Below are 24,199 nucleotides of genomic sequence, written 5' to 3' on the forward strand. Positions count from 1 at the left end.
AACATAAAAGATGTGGATGTAGGTACTATTCTGGCAACCTTTTGCAGAGCCAAGCAAGGCAGAGTCAATGTTGTCTGACAATATCTGAATGTGGTCTAGGGTGGAGGTTCGAGTCATAAGGTGGTAGAGTCCAGTATAGCAGTCATGGGTGGGGATGGAAGATAATGGCCCTCATTATGAGGTAGGAGGTATCCTTAGTGCTATTGGCACCATGGCTACTCCCTTACCGGATTCTGGGTCCGGGTTCTCGAAATAGGGACTTACCAGGTCATTCCAACCTTGGAGGACCCGGTAAGTCCCCATTCTGAGAACCATTCCCCATTCCCATTCAAGCCCGCATAGGGCTCAATGGGGATGGAGCTAATAACGGGCCCGCTAATAGTGGGCCTGTTATTAGCTCCCTGGTTCCTTAGCGGCTCCCGCTTAGGGCGCCTGGTAAAACCAGGCGCCCATAGCGGGACACGCTAAGGGACCTCGGAATAGGGCGGTAAGGGTTTACCGGCACCGGTCTCCTTACCGGTGCCCGTTAACCCTTACCGCCCAGCTCGTAATGAGGCCCAATGTGGTTAATGTGTGCAAGCATATCTTAGTTGTATTTTCTGTTCATGGAACCACATTTTCATATTAGTTTTTAACCTCGTGTGGGTGTATTATATGTTTAGGTTTTTAAGGTTAAACTTGCACAGTTGGGCAATGTTAATAGGCTAGACCAAAATTTTAGATTTTGAGTGAAAGCAAATGTTGGGTACCTGCTATGGCTTGTGCCTTGTTAAATCTTTTAGAATAGGTGGGAATTGGCTATGTGTGCTGCTAAAATTCTTTTGAGCAGCACCCAGAAAGAAGCTGGGCAAGCGCACATGTGCACAGCTTAGAGGGAACATTGATGAGGACCAGTGAGTGCTAGAGCTGTGCAACATCCTGCAGCTGTGATAGGCCATGGCTCAAAGAGCATGGTGCAATACCTCGGAACATTTAAATCAGATTTACACAGAGAACTGGTCTAATCTGGGCTAGCCATATACAAGGGTCAACTCACCTAACTAAAAAGCATACTTTACCCAAAAAAATATGCAGATTCTCAAACAGTGTGTAATAAATATACATGCAGTTAATACTGAGGACACTGTAACCGGTGTAAAAAGCAGCAAAAAAATACGATAAAATCCAGTTGAATTTTCAAGAAGAGTTTCTCTGTGTGTGTTTGGTATGTGTTGGGTGGGTATCCCTAGGAAAACAGAACCTGTTGGATGTGAGATCCTGAATTTGGACCAAAATCCCTAAGAATCAGGGCTCACCTGTGAGAGATTCCAAGCATGCATGGGGTACAGCGGCAAAGCACAATGCACTGGGTTTATAATGATACAGAATGTACAGCATAGGCGACGGGGCCCAATAGAAAGCAATGTATTTGTAATGATATATGGATGATGGATCATGAATCCAGGGGGGGCAGGGTAGAGGGTCAGCCAGGGTTTTTACTGGGTTGGGACCTCATAGGTCCTGTACCTAGCAAATCCTGTTAAGGATACCCAAGACCGATGCCCACAGTGTCCCTCATTTCATCTGAGGTTGCTACTATTAGTGGGAACCCAGAGCTCCCTCTTTCACTTCCATTCAGTTTCTTGTGCCGCTGCTTCTTTTTTTCTTCCACAGACTCATACTAAGTGCATTGTTCAGCTAGTAATTATAAACAATGATATAGGCTAAGTGCACATTAAAATGCTGAAAGGTTAACCAAAATGTGCCTGTGACAGACTGCCATTTGTGAGGGCGGAATGGCCAGAGTTGTTTTGATTTGTAATATGAATTAAGCGGGTAAATCTCTCTATGAAAGCGAGGTCTGCAAATCAGACACCACTTTCAAAATGCTCCTTACTGAAAAGTATAGTGCAAACAACTAACCCTTTTGAGCCTGTCTAGTGACAGCTCTTAGTAACTGCTCTGCAGTTTGGCAACATGACAGTTATAACATGCTATGTTGCCAAGCTACAGCATTCCAGCCAACAGCCTGGTGCATTCTAAAGTTCCAGCAGCCAGGATCTGGCTTTAAATGTGGGTAGCCCCGATTCAAAATTATATAATTGTTTGCTCCTAAGGCCTTGTGGTAGGTGAAACTCTAAACACAAGCCATGTCTAGTTTTGACATGGTGGATTTGGGGAGTCTAGAATCATACTGGCCAACACTTATTGGTGTCAGGTTAGTGATGAATTTCACTAACAGGACCTTATGTGCATCAACTTCTAGGACTGGGTTTGACCCAAATAACCATTTGAGTCCAGCCCAGCAAACCCCTTTTGATCTCTCAGGGATGGCTTGTCACCTTTACCACTTCCACCAGAGGAGAGGAAATCTCCCCAGGGAGTAGGCTGCTTCAAAGGAAAGCTCTTTCAGGACACAGGAGAGCTCACACAAGGGTTATAATAAACAGAGACTCGTTGATGCATTGCAGACTGGAGAAAGGGTGGTGTTAGAGTAGTCAGGAGAGAAGCACTGGTCAACAGACGTCTTCCACAATCTTGGATTCCCCCAGGGCTACAACACTTCCTGCAGACAAAGCACTCACCAAGCAAACGACTCTGAACGCGGCAGCCAGGATTGGAATCTTTACAGAAGGCTAGTAATGGACCCATCCGATGCAGCAGACTGCTTATTTGAGGGGATGAAACACTGACTCTGTTGGATCATCTTTGGACTACTGAAGAAGGATTTCACCTGAATTGTATTGGGGTTACAGTCTACTCCAAAGTCCTCTTGCACAGAGTTGAAGATAAACGCTTCAAGAAGGGATTAAGACCATTTCCTCAACCATCCCAGTGGAACATTTAGGGGTGATCTGCTGGCTGGACAAGGCCTACTTCAAGCTGAGATAACTGGTACCCAGGAACCTGCTCATTGGAGGGGACGGATCCGTCAAGTTCTCTCGGGAAAGACACCTTTTGAGTTGCTGCTAGCACCTGAGCTGCCTTTGACACTCATCACTTTTCAATGTGCCTTTGAGCCATAAAGCCGCTGACCTGACCTGCGCTCCAGCTGTTGTTTGAGTCAATCGCCACTGAAGAACTTTATCTCATCCTTGGACCCTTTGAGCTGACTCCACCGATTTTAGACACTAACTTGACCACTGCCTGCCTGTTCTTCACGTGCTGCGAGGAAATCCCCACTAAAGGACCACACCGCTTCGATGGACCATCTCAAGCCAACTCGACAGTCTCGATGACCACGATCCTTTGGGAACAACTGACTCAAAATGTCTTAACACCCACTGAACCCACTGTAAAACCCCCAGAAGCCTGACTCAACACTGCCAAGCACCAAGAACAAGCCTAAAAGGTCTGTGCAGTTGTTCTGCCCCCCTAACTTGCTTTAAAAGGCACTACTGAGTAGGAAGACCCCCTCTCTTCCTTTCTAAAAGACAGCTTCAATAAACTTGACTTTGGTGCTAAAATGTGCTGCACCGTGTTCAGACCCATAGTGCTTCTTTCATTATAAAGACTGCTTTTTCTGCGTTTTCTCTTACAGGGGTTGGTATTAGTGTGCGTTCTTTTATTTCGGTGCCAGGTTTTTATAGTTGTTTCAAGTGCTTCTGTGCTACCTTACACCGCTCCTGAGGAGTATGGCCTGCAGTTGGCTCACGTTACTAGAAGAGGCGACGGATGTATGTATACCTCTGGAGCTGTGCCTGCTTCTCCTTCACAAACAATACTCGCTCGTACCAGCAAGGTCATTACGTCTTGCAGACTCTCAGCTGGGATTTAACCCAACAAGAAAATGCAAGGTATTGGAACTTTGCTTTTCTATTAGAGATTTCCTGAAATAACATGCCAACACGCTCCATTTTACACTTCATAAGGCTCTTGAGCGAGGCATTAACCAGGCTTTTTCCTCGGGTTTACTGAAGAGGCAACAGTCTGTACTAACTCCAACTATCTACTTCATCCATGACGTTTACTTAAAAAACCATTTAGGGATTAACCCCCAGTACGCCTTGGCCTTGAGAACGACCTGCTGGTCGAAACACGTGTTGGCTGTATTTGGAATAAATCACCCATCACATACTGGATGGTTTCATGCATAATTTTTGAACTTGCTATGAGATTGCAATCTTATTTAGAAAGTATTGACTAGCATGATTTATAAATCTGTTTGCGCAGTACAACTATACACCATAACTACTATTGTATATCACTATTTGAGGCGTCAAGGGGAACCTCATGTATAGTTTCCGCTGCATTCGGATATGATTTAAGAAAGTTGAGCACACTGCATCCAGTTACTCCCTTGCTCTGGTCACTTGCTACTCCTTCATGATTGGGATCAGTGCTGGTTTAGTAGCATTGTGGGGCTGGGTAGGAGTTGTATTCATTACTCATCCCTGTACTCCTGCAGAGCAGTAGTAATTTTGTCACACTAACTCAAGATGGAACATGAACAGTCTGAATACGCCATCTGCCTGTTCCAGCAAGCTGCAGATAACAATCAAGCTAGCAAATGGGCCGTGACAGGGCACAGCATTCAACCAAAACACTGACTATACCAATGGCTTAATTGAGTGTTGGTTAGAAGTGTAGCAACACTCAATTCAGCCATTTTGCACAAGGCCTTTCTTTGTTTTTGAGATTTAAATAAATGTGTGGGTCATTTCACACAAAGATGAAAACAAGTTTGCGCACACACTTTAAGTAAAATCAGACAAGGCCTGTGTTAAGAGACATTGGGCCTCATTCCGAGTAGGGCGGTAAGGGATACCGGGCACCGGTAAGGAGACCGGTGCCGGTAATCCCTTACTGTCCTACTACGAGGTCCCTTAGCGGGTTCCTCCTTTAACGCCTGGTCTGACCAGGCGTTATGGACGGGACCTGTTAAGGGACTTCAGAGCTAATAATGGTACCGCAATTTGCGGTACCGTTATTAGCGCCTTCCCCATTCCCATTGAGCCCTATGGGGGCTCACATGGGAATGGGGAATGGCTTTTTCAATGGGGATTTACCGGTCCCACAAAGGTCGGACTACACTGGTAAATCCCCATTGAACCACACTGGTGCCGGTACTGTTAGCGCAAATAGCGCCAAGACTACCTCCAATCTCGGAATGAGGCACATTGTATAGTCAATTTGCACTCTGAGACATGAGAACATTCTGCCACTTGCTTTGGCAAACAACTTCTTTCTGCATGTATACATTATGTGCAAGGGACATATCTTGCCATAGCTATGCACTGGCCTAGCCTCAGAGCAGGGCTAACTGGTGCCATTGTGCTGGTTAGTTGTTGTAACAGAGTATTGTTTAGAGAACACATATGTTCTTTTCCTGAATCTGCACTGTTGCAAGTTTCTTTTTTAGAAGCATGTTAGTCGTATATATTTTTTATTAAGTGTGCTTTCTGTGGCACTTTATTGTTTGCATCAAACCATTAAGCGAGTAAATATGGAATTTGCACGAAGAAGGCATGGGTTCCAATCCTGACATTCCCTTCTGGCCAACAATGTGTAATCCTGGGCAAATTGCTTATTATATCACTGTGCCTCATTTCACTGATCTAGCAGAAGTGGAAGTTCCCCAATCAGTGTCCCATGTACTAACTAAGTGCTCTAAAACCTAAATATATGTGGGCCCTTATATTCCACATGTAAGGGCTTGGGGATGGGTCAGCTTGGTGTGTTGTGCGGTGCACAAGTCATAGCATTTGCGTGTGTGCAACACAGAACAAGATTTGTAATTACAAGTCTGGAGATATTTCATGTGCATGAACAAGGGTTCCAAATTCTGAATAGGCTTCAAAGTTGGGGTCACATATTTCAGAAACAGTACCAAAACACTGAATAGTTATAATTATCCACGCCTCCTCACTTTGTTAGTCATATTCTTTCATGATCCAACTCACATCAAAGACAACATCCTGGACTTCACCGTCAAAGCCCTGCCATCCCTTCAATGTACACTGCCCTGCACCCCCCGTACACTGTTTGAATTGATCCGATCACCTCATCACACCCTCCACCATTCACCATGTTTCCCCAAACAGCTTCACCCAACAGATGCCTATCAAGCAGAACTCCTGATCCTCAAAGGATATCCCTTTGCAGCCACTCATCGAAGACTCAAGCAACCCCACTACAACCCTGTGGGTATCCCCACAGCATAGACTGCATCATCTTAGTATAAGTCCACAACAACACCCTGAACAACACACATGCTGCAGAAAATATCTGATCCATCAGACCTAAACCAGCATGTCCCTAGGACAATCAATAATTCAACATAAGCAAAAGCGTCATCAGATAGCAAGACAAAACCGCACACAAAGCTAAACCCCATCTGCCCTGACCCTACTTTAGGAAATTAAATCAAAACGTACCTATAGACAAATGACCACCACACCAAATGTCTCCTAGTACTGAGTGTCTACAGTCGAAGAGAACAACACAAGTAAGGCCACCTTCAAGGAAGAAGTCAATCAGTCCATGAACCCCCTCCTTATCCTCCCACACCACACTCCATCAAGAAATCCAATGCCATCAAGTTCAGCAACATCTGAAAAACAAATTTACACTGAGGCAAATTCAGACAACTGCCCACCTCTTCGACTATGTAATACAGCAACATGGCATATTCATAACAATGGTCCTAGCATCCCTCAAGGCAACATCCTACTCAGGTGACATCTTTCCAGCCTCCATCTTCAGCACCCCTTCTCACAGAAACTCTCCACCACATCCTAGCAATCATAAATGCATCTCTCACTCAGGGCACCTTCCACACTACCCTCCACAATTAAGAAACCCCTCCTGCTGAAGACGCCCATGCTGGACCCTGATGATCTCATCAAGTACCACCCTATCACACACCTTCCTTTACTAGGCAAGATTCATTAAAGAGCTGTAACTACTAGACCTCAAGCACATATCTATACCAACTGCTTCCTACAGGCATATCTATCAGTCTTCAGGCCTGGATACCGCACAGGGACAGTGACCACACCATTTAAGTGGTAGATGATGCACTCTGCATCCTCGATGACAGAAATCTTTGCTTCTTTGTACTCCTTGATCACTCCACAGCCATGTGGGCACATGAGACAGTCAAGCGCTCGTTAACATTGCATAAGTGCTTAGGCACCAGAAACAATGTCCTAAACTGATCACCTCCTTCCTAGAAGACTACCATCTATTTGTCCAAATGGATACCTCCAGATCACCTGTCTCCGGTAGAGTCCAACAGGGATCCATCCCCTCACCCATCATCTTCAACCTCTACATGAAGCCCTTAAACGCCCTCCTTGCTAGTCATAATATGGATATCCACCAATACACAGATGATACACAACTCTAAATGAAAATATAATCCATTGAAGAAATCCACCAACTCAAGGCCTGCTTCACCGTGATCCAGATGTGACTGTCCAGCGCCTTGCTCAAACTGAACCCCGCCAAGATGAAAATCCTGCTCTTTACCTGCCATGAACCTCAAGGGCTTCATCCAAGAGCTGACACGCTCAGGCAAGTTTCCAGGATTTCACATAGACAGCCACCGCTCCTTCACAACAAACATAGCGAAGAAAACACAGAGATCATAGTACTCAGTACCCCTTCCTGCAAAAATGAACTCCTTCCTCCATTCCATACACTAGCTTCATAGCCACCAGAAAGGGCCTTATACTATCTGACCCGGCTAATTAAATGTCCTGCTCACCAGAATTTGCACCACCGTCCTTGCACTTATGGGAAACATCCTCCATGCCGTTGCCAGTTTCACTAGTGGTCTCTGCAAACATGACCACATAATGCCTACCCCTGCAAGCATGCATCACCCTTTAAGCCAGCTCATCATCTATAAATCTTTCTCTATGCATGTTGCCTCCTACCTGGCAGACAAAGTTGCCATCTCTGGCAGTCACTGCATCATCGCAAGTCAGGACCTGGCCAGTCTAGAGCAGCAGAAAGGCAAAAAGAAAGAACCGGGATACAAGCAATCTAGATGTACACCTCAAGGTTGCGAACTTCACACCCATCAACACCAGACTCAACACATGTCTCTTCAAGAAGAAACTTCTTCAAACCCGGAAGGATACATCCCCTACCAGCTCACTTTCCCTGCTGAGGACCACGTTCTAGAGTTGCCTCTTCTTCATCCCAGCACTGTTACATGTACCCCAAAACTGTAAATATGAACTATTCCCTGCTAACCAGGTCTCCTTTTCGTGCCTGCGATTTTCCAGACTGCGTTACCCCAACTGAAATAGGGAACAACGGCATTGCAGGGGTGTCCACTGTAAGGTAAAAAAAAAATGACAGGGGTCATGGGGGTGACACCCACCCTACCCCCGCCCCGGAATGCACAATAGACGTTCCTGTGCAGGCTGGAAGAGTGGCTTGAAAAGGAACTAGAAAAAAGGAAAACAAGCATTGGCAAAGGCAACAGTTTTGGCTTTTGTGTAGATATGGGAAAGGTATTTACTAGGCATTGCCGTAATGGCACTAACTGGCTATTCATGTTAACAGCTTGAAAATGGTGCACATTTCTGGGCATGTGATAGCAGTGCCTGGCAAATGCCTATCTAATATCTATAAAAGCCGAAACTGTTGGCTTTAGTAATGCTTATTTTTAACAGGACTTCAATGAAGAACACACATACTGCTTATACGTCAAGTGGCTAAACGAAGACCTGGTGCCTCATTACGAGGTTAGAGGTAGCCATGGCGGTATTAGCTATTAGCGCCATGGCTGCCTCCAAAATACTTCAGACTCCGGCCTGGTGAATGGAGCAATTACCGGTCCATTCCGAGGTCGGCGGGACCGGTAATTCCCCATTCACCAGGGCCAATCCCCATTCCCATTTGAGCCCCCATAGGCTCAATGGGAAGGGGGAAGGCGGCAATAAGGGTAGCGCAAATTGCGGTACCATTATTGACCCTGGTATCCCTTTGCGGGTCCCGTCCTTAATCCCTGCTAAAACCAGGCGTTCAGGAAGGACCCACAAAGGGAACTTGTAGTAGGGCGGTAAGGGATTACCGGCACCGGTGCCCTTACCGGTGCCGGTAATCCCTTACCACCCACCTCGTAACGAGGCCCCTGGTTAAAAAATAACACTAGTAGCACATTTACAGTCCCAATTAAACCATTAGGTCCCAGAACACTGCTTTGAATAAATACTGGCAGGCACTTTTAGTGCAAAGTTGGATTTTATGTCTTGATAAAGTTAGTTCAAAGAGATCCCATAAGGGTGTGCTTTGGGCAGGGAGAGGCGGGAAGTGGGAGGGGGTGGCCATAGGGCTGAGCATGGCAATGGGCAGTCAATGGGTGGGTAAATAACACCTACAAACATTGTGTCCCTCCTCATATGCCTTCTCTCTCTAGCTGTACCCCGATGTATTAGTTTCGGCTTATAGGTGGCGCTGTAGCCAAAACTAAAAAGGGGGTGGGGCAGTGTCAGGGAATGGGAGGGGAGTGAAGGAGATGATGGGGACGGCACCAGGGACAGGTGGACACCGGCAGTAGGAAGAGGAGCAGGCCAGAGCGAAAATAAGGTAAGCAGGCTCATGTTCGGCAGACAAGTGTTCTGCGGAAACACAACCCCGATCCAACACAGAAGCCCACTCATAACATCCTATGCCTTTAATAACTCACAGATTACAGCACAGGCAGTGGCGTCACTAGAAATCAGTATTAGGAGGGCAGACCCAGGGGCACAAATAAAACAAGGGGGCAGGTGGTGGCACATCATATAAGGGTCAACAGGCCAAACTGGTTTAAGTATATTTATATCTTAACACGCTGTTTACAAATAATGTGCCATTAAGCATGTTCAGAGTAGGTTTAAGACAATACAAGTTTTGTATCAAGTTAATATACATCCTAAAACGTTAACTCATGTTCAACAGTTGTAAAAATGCTTTATGCACTCTGCAAGAGTCAGTATTCTTTACATTCAAGCAGACATCCCTCCCAGCACAGCTTCAAAACATGTGTAGTTAAAGGTGGTATTTAGCAGGAGAGACATCGCTTTCAGCTCAGCTTTAAATATTAGTCAGTCAAAAAGAGTCATTTTAACAGAAAAGATATCACTCCTTTCCTCTGTTACACAAACTGTCCTTGACTATCATTTGAAACTGAGGTATATTTCATACAGGCAACGAGTACAGGGGGAAAGGAGGCACCGACTCCCTTTAGCAATCGTTTTAGAAATATCACTTTGCCCTTATAGAACTGTTTACAGTTTTCAGTTTCTGGCTGTACACCCCAGTGGCGGCTAGTGAATTCTTTTATTGAAGGGGCATAAATATTTCCCCGAAATATGCCCGAGCGACTGAGCGTAGCGAGGGAGCCGCAACCAATTGAGGGGTTGTGTGTGGGGGCCAGGCGGTTCCCCCGGAGAAATGACTTAAATTGGTGCATTTTACAGCACTTGGGTAAAAAGTCAATCCATTTTTGATTGGTTTTCTAGGGTAACTCATGAAAAAATCCAATAGATGCAAGTCATTAACAGCGCACAGGAGCATTTCCCCAACACATTTTCATGATGCCTTTGCCCACAATATATGCCAGTATAAAAATATTTTCATGATGGCTGGGCCCATACATTTCCATGCTGGCTGCCCCAATATCTGCCAGTATTCCCATATAAGAACATACTCACGTATGCTTAGCGCATAATGCCAGTAATGATACTATAATAAAGCATGCCCATGCTTGTTCTGCAAATATATGGCAGTATCACCCCATAAGAACATACTCCAGTCGACTTTACCATTAAAATGCCATGCCACAGTATGAAAACATGTCCAAACTAGCTACATCAAAATGCCAATCTAGCCACTTAATAACAGTTATCATGCCTGCGTTATCAAAGAAGCCCAATCCAAAATTTCATGCCACAGTAAGAAGTGCCTAGAGTAACTGAACCAAAATGCCAGTCTAGCCACGTAATAACACAAAGCATGCTTCCTTTATCAAAGATGCCCAATACAAAAGTCCCACCACAGTAAATAATAGCTAGACTTGCTGCATTAAAACGCCTGTCCCTAGCTACATAATAAAACATATCATGCTTGATTTATCAAAGATGGCCAATGCAAAATGTCATGCCACACTAAGAAATGTCTAGACTGACTGCACTAAAATGCCAGTCTAGCTACATAATAACACTTATCGCACTTGCTTTATCAAAGATGCCCAATGCAAAATGTCATGCCACAGCAAGAAATGGCTAGACTGGCTGCATTAAGGTGCTAGTCTAGCTACATAATAACTCTTATCATTCTTGCTTTATCAAAGATGCCCAATACACAATGCCATGCCACAGTAAGAAATGGCTAGACTGGCTGCATTAAAATGCCAGTACAACTACAGCTACCCACTAACATTTATCATGCTGGCTTTATCATAGATCCCCAGTAAAAGAAATACCATGCCTGACATCTGAGCTCCCCCAAACACCTTGCAAGCACACAATGTGATTAAGTGTGCATGTGAGGCTCTGGGTGGCCCAAGGAGCAGGCATTGCATCTTTTACTAGGCATCTCTCATAGATGGCCATTAAAGAAATACCATGCCTGCCCCTCAGCCCTCCAGCACCTCAGTTGGGAAGATGATGTTGGCCAGTGGAGGGAGGCTTGAGCAACAAACCCCCTCCTTTCAAAATCAGCTCCGCAGCCCAGCACAAACACATGTGCACACCCATTCAACTTAGTGTGCACTCCCTCATTCACATATGCACCCATCATCATACACTCACTTGTTTCACACAACACACGCTTACATGCATACGCACATATATTTACATTAATTTACCTTCTGCGCTGGTCCTGGAGTTTCCTCCCAGCACTCCAGCTCCCGCGTAACACAAACAGAAACCAGGAAGCAAAGAGCACTTCCTGGTTCATGCAAATGTGCGCAAGAGCCGGAGCGCTGATGACAGAGTGCCCTGTTCCATTTGTATGTGTGGGGAGGAGCAGGAGCGCTCCCTTGCACATACAAACATGCAGTTCTCCAGCCAGTATCCCCAATGGGCCATGCAACGTTGGGGAAGCAAAAGGCACCCGACTTTGCACGGCTCATTAGACAGGCAAAGCTGGGGAGCAGAGCTGTCAAACGCAAACCGTTTGCCTTTGATAGTTGGAGTCAGCCTAGGAGCACTCTCTCAGCTGGCTCCTCGGGTTCTCGATAATGGGTGGGACCCGCACACCATTGCCCATTCAGGACGAGCCACCATTAGTACACCTTCAATGAATCTATGCACAGGGTCAGTGTGCCTGTAGATGAAATACTATTGACTTTAAAGTCATGTACATGACCTACACTGTTGGTAATGCAGTGAGTTTGAGTACATTAAGGGATCCCTAGACACATTTTACAGTGGAAGGCTTCCAGGGTAGCTCAGCAGGTTGAATAACAGTTGCTGAGGTGTTATATATTTATAACTGGTTGTTAATCATATGACTTTTTGAAATTCCTTATAAAAAACAAGTGCTATAAAATGTGTTCTGGCAGGGGCTGGGTTGGGCTGGCCATTTGCTTATGTTCAGGGTGGGGGTGGGGACAGCGCAGGGAATGGGGCGGAGCACATTTTTGACTGCAAGTTTAAGAATATTTGTTCAGTTTTCTATGCAAGTGTAGATGCACATTTGGAAAACAATAGTGCTCCCAGAATGCAGGAAGCCTGCTTTTGATAGTAATGGCCCCCGCCACAGTGATATGCATGGCCCATTGATTCCCGCGGTGTCCCTTTCAGGCCAGAAAAAAGAACAGATGCTGAGCAAATAGAACCTGCAAACGCGCAATGACGGATGGACAAAGGAGTACCTTTAAAACCCCTGGAAAGAGTTATTTGCCATAGGGGATGGGGGGCAGGACAGCAATTGGGTGTGGGGAGGGGGTCAAAGGAGCAAATAGGCGGGGGCAACCTCCCCCATTTGCCCCACTCTAGGGACGCCTATGAGCACAGGCAAGGCATGTTTCTGTAACAGGGCACAGTTCACAGCCTGAACCCGTGCGTGCAATGAATAGCTTATATTACACGGGAGCAAGCATTCCCTTGCACCCCCCCCCCCCCGCGCCCAGCACATAAGTAATGTAACTATATGCACAGAGCTTACATAACACAGATCCCCTGGGAAAGGGTTAACACACACTGCCGACATCAACGCAAGCTCGTCCAACAAGCAGCAGAGGCCTGCACAACAAATCAAACACGTCGTCACGGGCAGCACAAGCACTGGCATATTGCTCTGCCCGCGCACACAGTGGAGTGGTGCTGCCATGGGAAATGTCCTTGCATGGTTATTTGGAGCTAAGCCATTTGCGCCCAGGAAATCAAAGTGCAGGAGGGACCCACTGGGGACTAAGGAATGCCTGTGCTTAATGGACTCACCCCTGGTCCGACATTGTGTCAGACCCCCGGGCAGACCAGTGGTGGGCTGTGGGACGACATTGTGTTGCCTTTTCTTCATGCCTCTTTATTTCTTTGCACAAATAATAACTAAGGGAAATGGCCCATGGCTATAGTATAGGTTGCAAGAGCAGAATTACATCACAGACCTTAGCTGACACTGGCAGAACCATCGACGCCTGCTTTTTTTTAGTTCAATCGCACTCAGGTTGCCACATCGCTACACACCAGAAATAGAAGGAAAGCGCCCAAAAGCTGCCACTCTGACGGGTTGCAAGCTAGAACACCACGGACATGCATGCTGGCAGGCCGCCTTCAGCTAGAATACCACGGACATGCATGCTGGCACGACGCCTTCAGCTAGAGCACCACGGAAATGCATGCTGTCAGGCCGCCTTCAACTAGAATGCCACGGACTTGCATGCTGGAAGGCTGCCTTCAACTAGAACAACACGACATGCATGCTGACTGGCAGGCCACCTTCATCTAGAACACCACGGTCATGCATGCTGAAAGGCTGTCCTCTGCTAGAATGCCATGGACATGCATGCTGGCAGGCCGCCTTCAACTAGAACACCACGGACATGCATGCTGGCAGGCTGCCTTCAACTAGAACACCACAGACATGCATGCTGGCTGGCAGGCCACCTTCATCTACAACACCACGGTCATGCATGCTGAAAGGCTGTCCTCTGCTAGAATGCCACAGACATGCATGCTGGCAGGTCGCCTTCAACTAGAATGCCATGGACATGCATGCTGGCAGGCTGCCTTCAACTAGAACAACACAGACATGCATGCTGACTGGCAGGCCACCTTCATCTAGAACACCACGGTCATGCATGCTGAAAGGCTGTCCTCTGCTAATATGCCAAGGACATGCATGCTGGCAGGCCGCCTTCAACTAGAACACCACAGACATGCATGCTGGCAGGCTGCCTTCAACTAGAACGCCACAGACATGCATGCTGACTGGCAGGCCACCTTCATCTAGAACACCACGGTCATGCATGCTGAAAGGCTGTCCTCTGCTAGAATGCCATGGACATGCATGCTGGCAGGTCGCCTTCAGCTAAAATGCCATGGACATGCATGCTGGCAGGCTGCCTTCAACTAGAACAACACGACATGCATGCTGACTGGCAGGCCACCTTCATCTAGAACACCACGGTCATGCATGCTGAAAGGCTGTCCTCTGCTAGAATGCCATGGACATGCATGCTGGCAGGCCGCCTTCAACTAGAACAGCACGGACATGCATGCTGGCAGGCTGCCTTCAACTAGAACAACACGGACATGCATGCTGACTGGCAGGCCACCTTCATCTACAACACCACGGTCATGCATGCTGAAAGGCTGTCCTCTGCTAGAATGCCACAGACATGCATGCTGGCAGGCCGCCTTCAACTAGAACACCACAGACATGCATGCTGGCTGGCAGGCCACCTTCATCTAGAACACCACGGTCATGCATGCTGAAAGGCTGTCCTCTGCTAGAATGCCATGGACATGCATGCTGGCAGGTCGCCTTCAACTAGAATGCCATGGACATGCATGCTGGCAGGCTGCCTTCAACTAGAACAACACAGACATGCATGCTGACTGGCAGGCCACCTTCATCTAGAACACCACGGTCATGCATGCTGAAAGGCTGTCCTCTGCTAGTATGCCAAGGACATGCATGCTGGCAGGTCGCCTTCAACTAGAATGCCATGGACATGCATGCTGGCAGGCTGCCTTCAACTAGAACAACACAGACATGCATGCTGACTGGCAGGCCACCTTCATCTACAACACCACGGTCATGCATGCTGACAGGCTGTCCTCTGCTAGAATGCCAAGGACATGCATGCTGGCAGGCCGCCTTCAACTAGAACACCACGGACATGCATGCTGGCAGGCCGCCTTCAGCTAGAACACCACAGACATGCATGCTGGCAGGCCGCCTTCCACTAGAACGCCACAGGCATGCATGCTGGCAGGCCGCCTTCAGCTAGAACACCACGGAAATGCATGCTGTCAGGCCACCTTCAACTAGAATGCCAAAGACTTGCATGCTGGAAGGCTGCCTTCAACTAGAACAACACGACATGCATGCTGACTGGCAGGCCACCTTCACCTAGAAGACCACGGTCATGCATGCTGAAAGGCTGTCCTCTGCTAGAATGCCATGGACATGCATGCTGGCAGGTCGCCTTCAACTAGAATGCCATGGACATGCATGCTGGCAGGCTGCCTTCAACTAGAACAACACAGACATGCATGCTGACTGGCAGGCCACCTTCATCTAGAACACCACGGTCATGCATGCTGAAAGGCTGTCCTCTGCTAGTATGCCAAGGACATGCATGCTGGCAGGCCGCCTTCAACTAGAACACCACAGACATGCATGCTGGCAGGCTGCCTTCAACTAGAACGCCACGGACATGCATGCTGACTGGCAGGCCACCTTCATCTAGAACACCACGGTCATGCATGCTGAAAGGCTGTCCTCTGCTAGAATGCCATGGACATGCATGCTGGCAGGTCGCCTTCAACTAGAATGCCATGGACATGCATGCTGGCAGGCTGCCTTCAACTAGAACAACACAGACATGCATGCTGACTGGCAGGCCACCTTCATCTAGAACACCACGGTCATGCATGCTGAAAGGCTGTCCTCTGCTAGTATGCCAAGGACATGCATGCTGGCAGGTCGCCTTCAACTAGAATGCCATGGACATGCATGCTGGCAGGCTGCCTTCAACTAGAACAACACGGACATGCATGCTGACTGGCAGGCCACCTTCATCTACAACACCACGGTCATGCATGCTGAAAGGCTGTCCTCTGCTAGAATGCCAAGGACATGCATGCTGGCAGGCCGCCTTCAACTAGAACACCACGGACATGCATGCTGGCAGGCCACCTTCAGCTAGAACACCACAGACATGCATGCTGGCAGGCCGCCTTCCACTAGAACGCCACAGGCATGCATGCTGGCAGGCCGCCTTCAGCTAGAACACCACGGAAATGCATGCTGTCAGGCCACCTTCAACTAGAATGCCACAGACTTGCATGCTGGAAGGCTGCCTTCATCTAGAACAACACGACATGCATGCTGACTGGCAGGCCACCTTCACCTAGAACACCACAGTCATGCATGCTGAAAGGCTGTCCTCTGCTAGAATGCCATGGACATGCATGCTGGCAGGCCGCCTTCAACTAGAACACCACGGACATGCATGCTGGCAGGCTGCCTTCAACTAGAACAACACGGACATGCATGCTGACTTTCAGGCCACTTTCATCTAGAACACCACGGTCATGCATGCTGAAAGGCTGTCCTCTGCTAGAATGCCACAGGTATGCATGCTGTCAGGCCGCCTTCAACTAGAACGCCACGGACATGCATGCTGGAAGGCTGCCTTCAACTAGAACAACACGGACATGCATGCTGACTGGCAGGCCACCTTCATCTAGAACACCACGGTCATGCATGCTGAAAGGCTGTCCTCTGCTACAATGCCATGGACATGCATGCTGGCAGGCTGCCTTCCACTAGAACACCACAGACATGCATGCTGGCAGGCCGCCTTCAGCTAGGACGCCACACACATGCATGTTAGCAGGCCGCCTTCAGCTAGAACACAACAGACATGCATGCTGACTGGCAGGCTGACTTCAACTAGAACCCCACAGACATGCATGATGACTGGCAGGCCGCCTTCAACTAGAACGCCACGGTTATGCATGCTGAAAGGCCGTCCTCTGCTAGAATGCCAGGGACATGCATGCTGACTGGCAGGCCGCCTTCAGCTAAAACACGATGGACATGTTTGCTGACTGGTACGTCACCTTCAACTAGAACACCACAGACATGCATGCTGAGTGGCAAGCCGCCTTCAGCTAAAACGCCAGGGACATGCATGTTGACTGGCAGGCCACCTTTAAGATGCCAAGACGCGCCTTCAATGTGAACATTGGAAGTTTGTAGATTAAAAATCCCATTCAATATAATCAAAACCGGTTTTTATTGAGTTTTCTGCTCTTTAGTTTGTACTGCCTATCTCACATGCCCTAACTTTTAAAACATTTCTGTGTGTTTTTTTTAATGAATGTAATACATGTTTTTTTTCTGAGAGTGGTGGGTCTATTTCTGTGAACTGCAAATCATTCTTCATTTATTTATTTATGTATTCGGATTTGTAAAGCGCACAGCAGCGCTGGGGCATCGTGGTGCTTGTTACAAACAGCCTAGTTACAAATAACATGATCATACATGATGTTACAGGCAAGGTGATATTGTACATATTTACAGAGATCGAGATGGTTAGCAAATAGTTACATTTTACTTTGCGAGGAGTGAAAACTTGCGTTTTCTCTGCAAAGCAGGGAGTGAGTTTTCTGCTCTGATGTCTGTGGGTAGTGCGTTCCAGGATTTGGCAGCAATATATGGGAAGCCTAAGCCGCCGGCTTTAGCTCTATTGATGCGTGGGATGTGAAGTTGGTTAGTGTATTGTGTCCTGGTGGGGCGTGTAGAGGAGGATTTGGAGATAGTCTCAGATAAGTATGAGTATTATCTCTTGAAAGGTCAGTTTTCTGAAACCATACCAGTAACTTTTTAATAATCCTGCAGAGAGTGTGCAAATCTAAAATTCGAGAACGTGACCCCTCCCGGTTGAGACATGGAGATGAATCCAGAACATGGTGTTTGCTGAGCAAAGCAAGAGTGTGCGTGTGAGACTGCGCCTGGTTCCCAGTACTCACCCATCTACAGACAGGGAGAACAGGGCCCAGCTAAACAGACGGTCTGTAAAGCAAGGCACTTGAACACACACTCATTTTCCGACCTTGATGGCAGTGAGCATACTGGGCAACATCATGCCTCTTCTGACCATGATCCAGGTGGTCAGACAACGCAACCCAACCAGTCTCTGCTCCTTTACCCTCTTCTGGCACCCTGGTGAATAGATGCATACCCATCCCTGTGGCTGGTGAGAAGATGCATTTATTTATTTTATTTGGATTTATAAAGCGTCCAGCGGCACAGAGGCATCGTGGCGCTGTTAAAGGATATTCACTTAATCATAGTAATACAAGTTGTAACAGATATTTCATAGGCAGTAGCACATGTTGGCATGACAGTGCTGATGGTGTTCCAAGGTGACAGAGGAACAATATTAGAGGCAGTACCTTTGGCAAATGGATTAATTAAATAGCTTTGTTTTTAGCACCTTTCTAAATAATGTGAGGGATTGTTTATTTCTTAAGCTGAGTGGAAGCACATTCCAGGCTTTTGGGGCTAAGACCTGAAAGCTGGTGCTGCCAGCTTTCGCTCTGTTGAAGCCTTGGACTGAGAGTAAGTGAGCGTATTGGTCACATTTTGGTCTATAGGCCGGGGCCTGGTGAATTGTTTCTGCTAGGTATGCCGGGGCGGTCTGAGCGAGGCATTTGTGTGTGATTGTGGGGGCCTTCAATGTTATACGTTCTTTGATAGGGAGCCAGTGGGTGTCTTTTCTAGCCTGAGAGATGTGCTCTCTGCTCTATGGGCTCTGTTTTGTGCAATTTGCATGATAGCACAATGCCATGGTAGTGCGCAGACATGCCTCTACCCATCCGATTCAACAGGGCACACACTTTACTCCAGACTGCAGAACACACATGGTCCTCCCTTCGCTGGAAAGGGGACAACATTGTACTCCCCACGTGGTATTGAGAATGAAATGCTCCACCCTTCACTGGCAAGTGGGCAGACGTTCCTTGTAGCCAATGAGAGAGCCCTTACCTTCCTATCTAGTGAAGAGACATCGGCTTCTCCCTCCATCGAGCCCAGGCACAGTCCTTGAATTTCTGATGGACCGAGAGGCCTTTCTTCTCTGGCGAGAACGCGCATGCTCTGTCCGGTGGACACGCATCCCAACCCTCGCTTACATCAATAGACCATACTTATTGACCAGTGCTTGGACCCATCCCATCTGCTGAGCACATGTGTACCCCAAAACATCTGAGACATGAAATCCTCCCCACCTCCTCCTCCAAACAGACACACACATATATATATATATATATATACTCCCCCCTCTTACTAAGCGCCGCAGTATAATAAGCAGACAGGTCATCGCCCCCTTTCAGGCAGACATACACGCCATCCTCGATGACAGCCCGCCCCTTCTTACCATGATGCCGGTGAGGAGGCACACACCCTTGCCACAGTATGTGTTTGGCACCATGTCGCCATAGCCGATGGACAGGAAGGTGATGGATATGAGCCACATGGCACTAAGGAAGTTACTGGTGACATCCTGCTGGTCGTGGTACCTGTGAGGAAGAACACAAGAATGAGCCAATCGCACGTGGAGAGAATAGGTCAAAGGACCAATAGATGAAGAGCGACAGAGAGGAAGGGAGGGATTGGCAGAGAGAGCGAGAGGGGGCAGGAGGAAGAGAGGACAGACGATAATAGACTGAGAATAACCGGAAGCATGGAAAGACGAGGTAGGGAAGGGTGGTAAGGAAATCGGGAAGCAGGGTGGCGAGAAGTGCCAAGTGGTGGCAGCAAGTGTGATTTCAGAGGCTGAGATGTTGTCGGGTGGTATGAACTGGGACCCTTGCGGTGGAGGAGTGCCTAGCGGGGGGCAGATATAGACTAGTGACAGGGATTCTAGTATGGTGCGATGAAATGTGCGCTAGTAGCAGGAGGTGCCCCCCAACGCCAGGCTTGCCCAAGCCACATGTACTCTAGTTTAATAATGGTATAAAGGGCGAGGAGAAGGTAGGGCATGCGAGGGGAATGTTTGAGTAAGTGAGGCAGGAATATTTTATTTATTTATTTATTTATTTATTTTGCATTTGTACGGCACTTAGACATAAATACATTGTGTTTCAAACGCCCACAGGGCAAAGGGGAGGGATCATGGGAACAAATAGAACAAACAGATAAACTTGAAAAGGGCGCTCCTAAGTAGGCCTGGGGGTAAGCTAGGGAAGGGCACGTGTTTTCAAAAGTGGTGCACTCATCCTTTCTCTGACAGAGCAGCGGGTCTTTTTCTCTCGCGATGTGTAACGTGTCAGCGAACATTAGATGGATAGTTTCAATGGCTCCCGGGAACTTTGCCTTTTTGGGCCTCCATTTGATTTAGATTTGGGGACACCAAAGGGAGGTACTTGCGGCCAGGCGGATGCACCAATGCTACTCAGTTTAATGTCAGAGAAAGTAGGGGTGTGGGGTCCCCTGCAATAGGCTCAGTGAAAGGTGCTCTAGCCTATATCACTATCTTATCGACATTGGATCTTTTTCATTTCCGTTTGTGGGGTGTTGTCCTGGTGGTCTCCTGGGTGCTTTGTCTCTATATCAGTTTGTTTTGCCTTGGTGCACCGTGGACTGCTTCCAACTTCTACTCAATTCCTTTGTCTTCTATGGGCGCACTTTCTTCGAGAAGAGGGCGACCAGCTTTGTTACTTCCCGCGGAAGACCCGGGAGGAGAAAGAACAGCATTTTTGTGTGGGACCTGCTATATATAAGGATTTCTCTAGTGGCATATGCGGCCTTTTGGAAAGGGATTGGGTCTACTCAGTGAAGGTGTGGTCCAGAGGTAGGAGAGGTGCGCCTGTCGAAGAAAGTGTGATCTTGTGGCAGGAGATTTAGACTACAAGCCCAAAGATCTGCTCTGATACAATAAGTGGCAGTCTGTTGGCACTAAGGTGGTCTGGTAGAAGAAGAAGATGCTGTCTAGCAACAGGAGGAATGAGGGGGTAATATGTCAAGATGTGGAATGGTGAAAGAATGTGTGCCCCCCCTGTGATGTTCAATCAAAACAGCTAAGCCCACCAGCAAATTAGTGTCAGAGCAAGAATGTAACCATGAATTTCCCTGCGCTGTGTATCAACGCATATGAAATCAGAAGGGCGGCTCCAAAAAGACAACGTGGCCAAGTCACATATTCCCCGGGGGATCATTAGCAAGCAAGACCTATCACGCAAGATGCAGCTTAAGTAGGGCAGACACAAATGATGATGCCCCACAACGCAACTCCTCCATCCGAGCTTCTCCGTGGTGGAAAGCCCTCCTCACCATACACAGACTGAAACAGCTGCGGAGAATGAGATATCACTCGCTCCCGGGTGGGCTTCACAGGCTAAGACATTAGCAGAAGTAGAACTAATTAACATCCATTCAGGCCACACACGGTTCCTGGACACCCATGACCTAGTTTCATTAATGCCACCTAGTTGGACTCGCAGAGGCATGCATGGCTTGCGGACATCTCGACCCCCATGTCTGATGGCACGCTTGCACCGTCCTTCATTATACCCAGAGAAACAGGGAGTCCAGGAGGGTAGGTGGACGTGCAGAAGCACCCTGAGAGGAGCGGGCATTCATTGATTTCGAAGACACAATGTACACATCATGCGGTGCCATTGTCATACCTCTGGCATGTCATTCATCACAGACGTGATTTATTGTCACCAGGGTAGCAGGGCGCTTCTCAGATGAAATAGTTTGCCTGGTACTTCAACTACAATTGATGGCCCAGAAAATATTGCCGATGGGTGCAGGAGATCCACCTGCACTGACAGGGCAACCGCTTTGTTTTTCTGGACTGCACATTTTTTTAATTTTACCTCGGCTGAGGGCTTGGGCCCCCGTATCATAGATGGTCAAGTCCTCGTGTTTTCTGAATGCACTGAAGATTCATCACAATCTACTTGAATTCACAGGGAACACCTGACCTGGCAGCCGCAAATCCAACTCTGCAGAGAAAAGGACCCTATGTGCCATTCTATGAGAAACACACAGAATGGGCTCAGCGCAAGACAGTCGCAGGCGTAACATAAAGCTGGTTGCGTTGACAAGGCAACCGGGCCAATGGCAGGAAATCTCCAGCTTTTTCCATGAAATGACCAACCCAGAGGTGATCAAAATGGCCCTAATGCATAATCCTGTACATTTTAAGAGGCAATTAATATTGTTCATCTAAACAAGAAAACACACAAGCCATAGTGAATAGTATCTGAACACCCCCTTCGCAAACCATTTCCCCTACAGCGCTTCAATCAATCTCATTTTCTCCAAGGGCCCTCCCAGGCATCCTCGCCATCTATAAAATTAGTGCCTACGAAAGGGAGATTTCACAAATGCCGCCGTCCAGGTATTTTTACCAATGCGGTTGTAGATGTGTTTATGTATTTGTCACTACTGATTGTGCATTTGTGTGGCTGTATGCATGTGTATTGAGTGTGTGTGTGATTGGCAGAGATAAGTGTGTGTATGGCCCTCATTACAACCCCGGCGCTAAACCATGGTGCTATTAGCACCATGGTTGGTGCCAGTGTTGTAACGAGTCCGCCATGGTGGAATGGGGAAATACCACCCCATTCCAAGGTTGGCGGGGCGGTATTTCCCCATTTCACCATGGCCCTTCCCCATTCCCATTTTCGCCCCATAGGGCTCAATGGGACTGGGGAAGGCGCTAAGTACGGTACCGCAAATTGCGGTACCGTAATTAGCACCGAGGTCCCTTTGCGGCACCCTACTTTAACGGCTGGTAAAACCAGCCGTTAAGGTTGGGTCCCGCAAAGGGACCTCGTAATCAGGCGTTAAGGGTTTAACGGCACCGACACCTTTTACGGCGCCGTTAAACCCTTAACGCCAGGGTCGTAATGACCCCCTATGTGTGTGTAACTTTGTAAGATGCAGTTGCGCAATGCATATGGTCGTGTGCGTGATATGAATCCATGGCCACATTCGTGCATATGTAGTTTCTGTTAGTAGAGTTTTCATTGTGCATGAATGAGGGTCTTTTTGCAACTGAGTCTGTGGGGGTCATTACGAGTTTGGAGACAGCCATGGTGCAAATAGCACCATGGCTGCCTCCAAACGCGTGTCCGGGTCTGTGGTGTCGGAATGGGGACTTACCGGGACATTCTGACCTTTGCGGACCCGATAAGTCCCCATTCCAAAAACCATTCCCCATTCCCATTCGAGACCCCATAGGGTTCAATGGGAATGGGGAAGGAGCTAATAACGGGCCCGCAAATAGCGGGCCTGTTATTAGCTTCTTGGTCCCTAAACCAGCCGCCCTTAGCCAGACCCACTAAGGGACCTGCTAAGGGACCTCGCAATGATGCGGTAGGGGGTTAACGGCACCGGCATCCTTACTGGTGCCGTTAACCTCTTTCCGCCGCACTCGGAATGAGGCCCTGTGTGTCTTTGTGGGAGTGTGAGAGAGTGAACATTCATAGCCCTTCTTCTTCTCGTGCTATTGTGCTCTTAGAATCAAATCAAAGAAAAAGCAAATCTTACCAGGTGATCCCTGAAGAGGGATCATGAAGTTCCCTTTCCTTTTTGAAGATGTCATGGTCATCAAGAAGGAAAACAGAGTTAAGAAGTGAAACGTGGCTTCAGCCGTCAACGGGAAAGATGATTATTATTTTTATTCAGTTGGGCCCTTGGCACCCGCATGTGATCGTTGGGCCAAGTCGGGCACCCTGCTGGAAACACACCCGGGCTTCACTTGGGCCCTTAACTTGGGAGGCGGGCTGTTACCTGTAGTGTCTGCCGGCTACCTCGGTGAATATCGCCTCAGTAAAAGGCGGCTGGAGACTATGGCACACAGCATTTACTGCTGACTGGTAACCTAGGCCTATAACTTCACCAATCCTATATCTGAATTCTTCTGCATGAGGCCAAGCTCAGCTCTACCACTTCCAAACACCGAGAGTCAAGGGACCCGCTGAAGCGATTAGTAGCCGCCCGGCATTCCAGCCCCACAAAGCTGTCTTTTCCTGCTGTTCGATTGATGGGCGTAAAATTGTTTCCAGAGATGAGAGTA

At 47.9% G+C, this 24,199-nt stretch overlaps 1 protein-coding gene across 1 annotated transcript in view; it reads right to left on the reverse strand.

Moving 5' to 3' along the window:
* Nucleotides 1-24,199, reverse strand: part of KCNN3 (potassium calcium-activated channel subfamily N member 3) — a 935,463-nt gene that overhangs the window by 342,325 nt on the left and 568,939 nt on the right. The window contains exon 4 of the mRNA XM_069652077.1: nt 19,544-19,685. Coding sequence (XP_069508178.1) covers nt 19,544-19,685 — 142 coding nt within the window. The remainder of the gene's footprint in view (nt 1-19,543; nt 19,686-24,199) is intronic.

The sequence above is a fragment of the Ambystoma mexicanum genome, chromosome 1p (genome assembly GCF_040938575.1).
Source record: "Ambystoma mexicanum isolate Mex_15411 chromosome 1p, UKY_AmexF1_1, whole genome shotgun sequence".
NCBI classification, from domain to species: Eukaryota; Metazoa; Chordata; class Amphibia; order Caudata; family Ambystomatidae; genus Ambystoma; species Ambystoma mexicanum.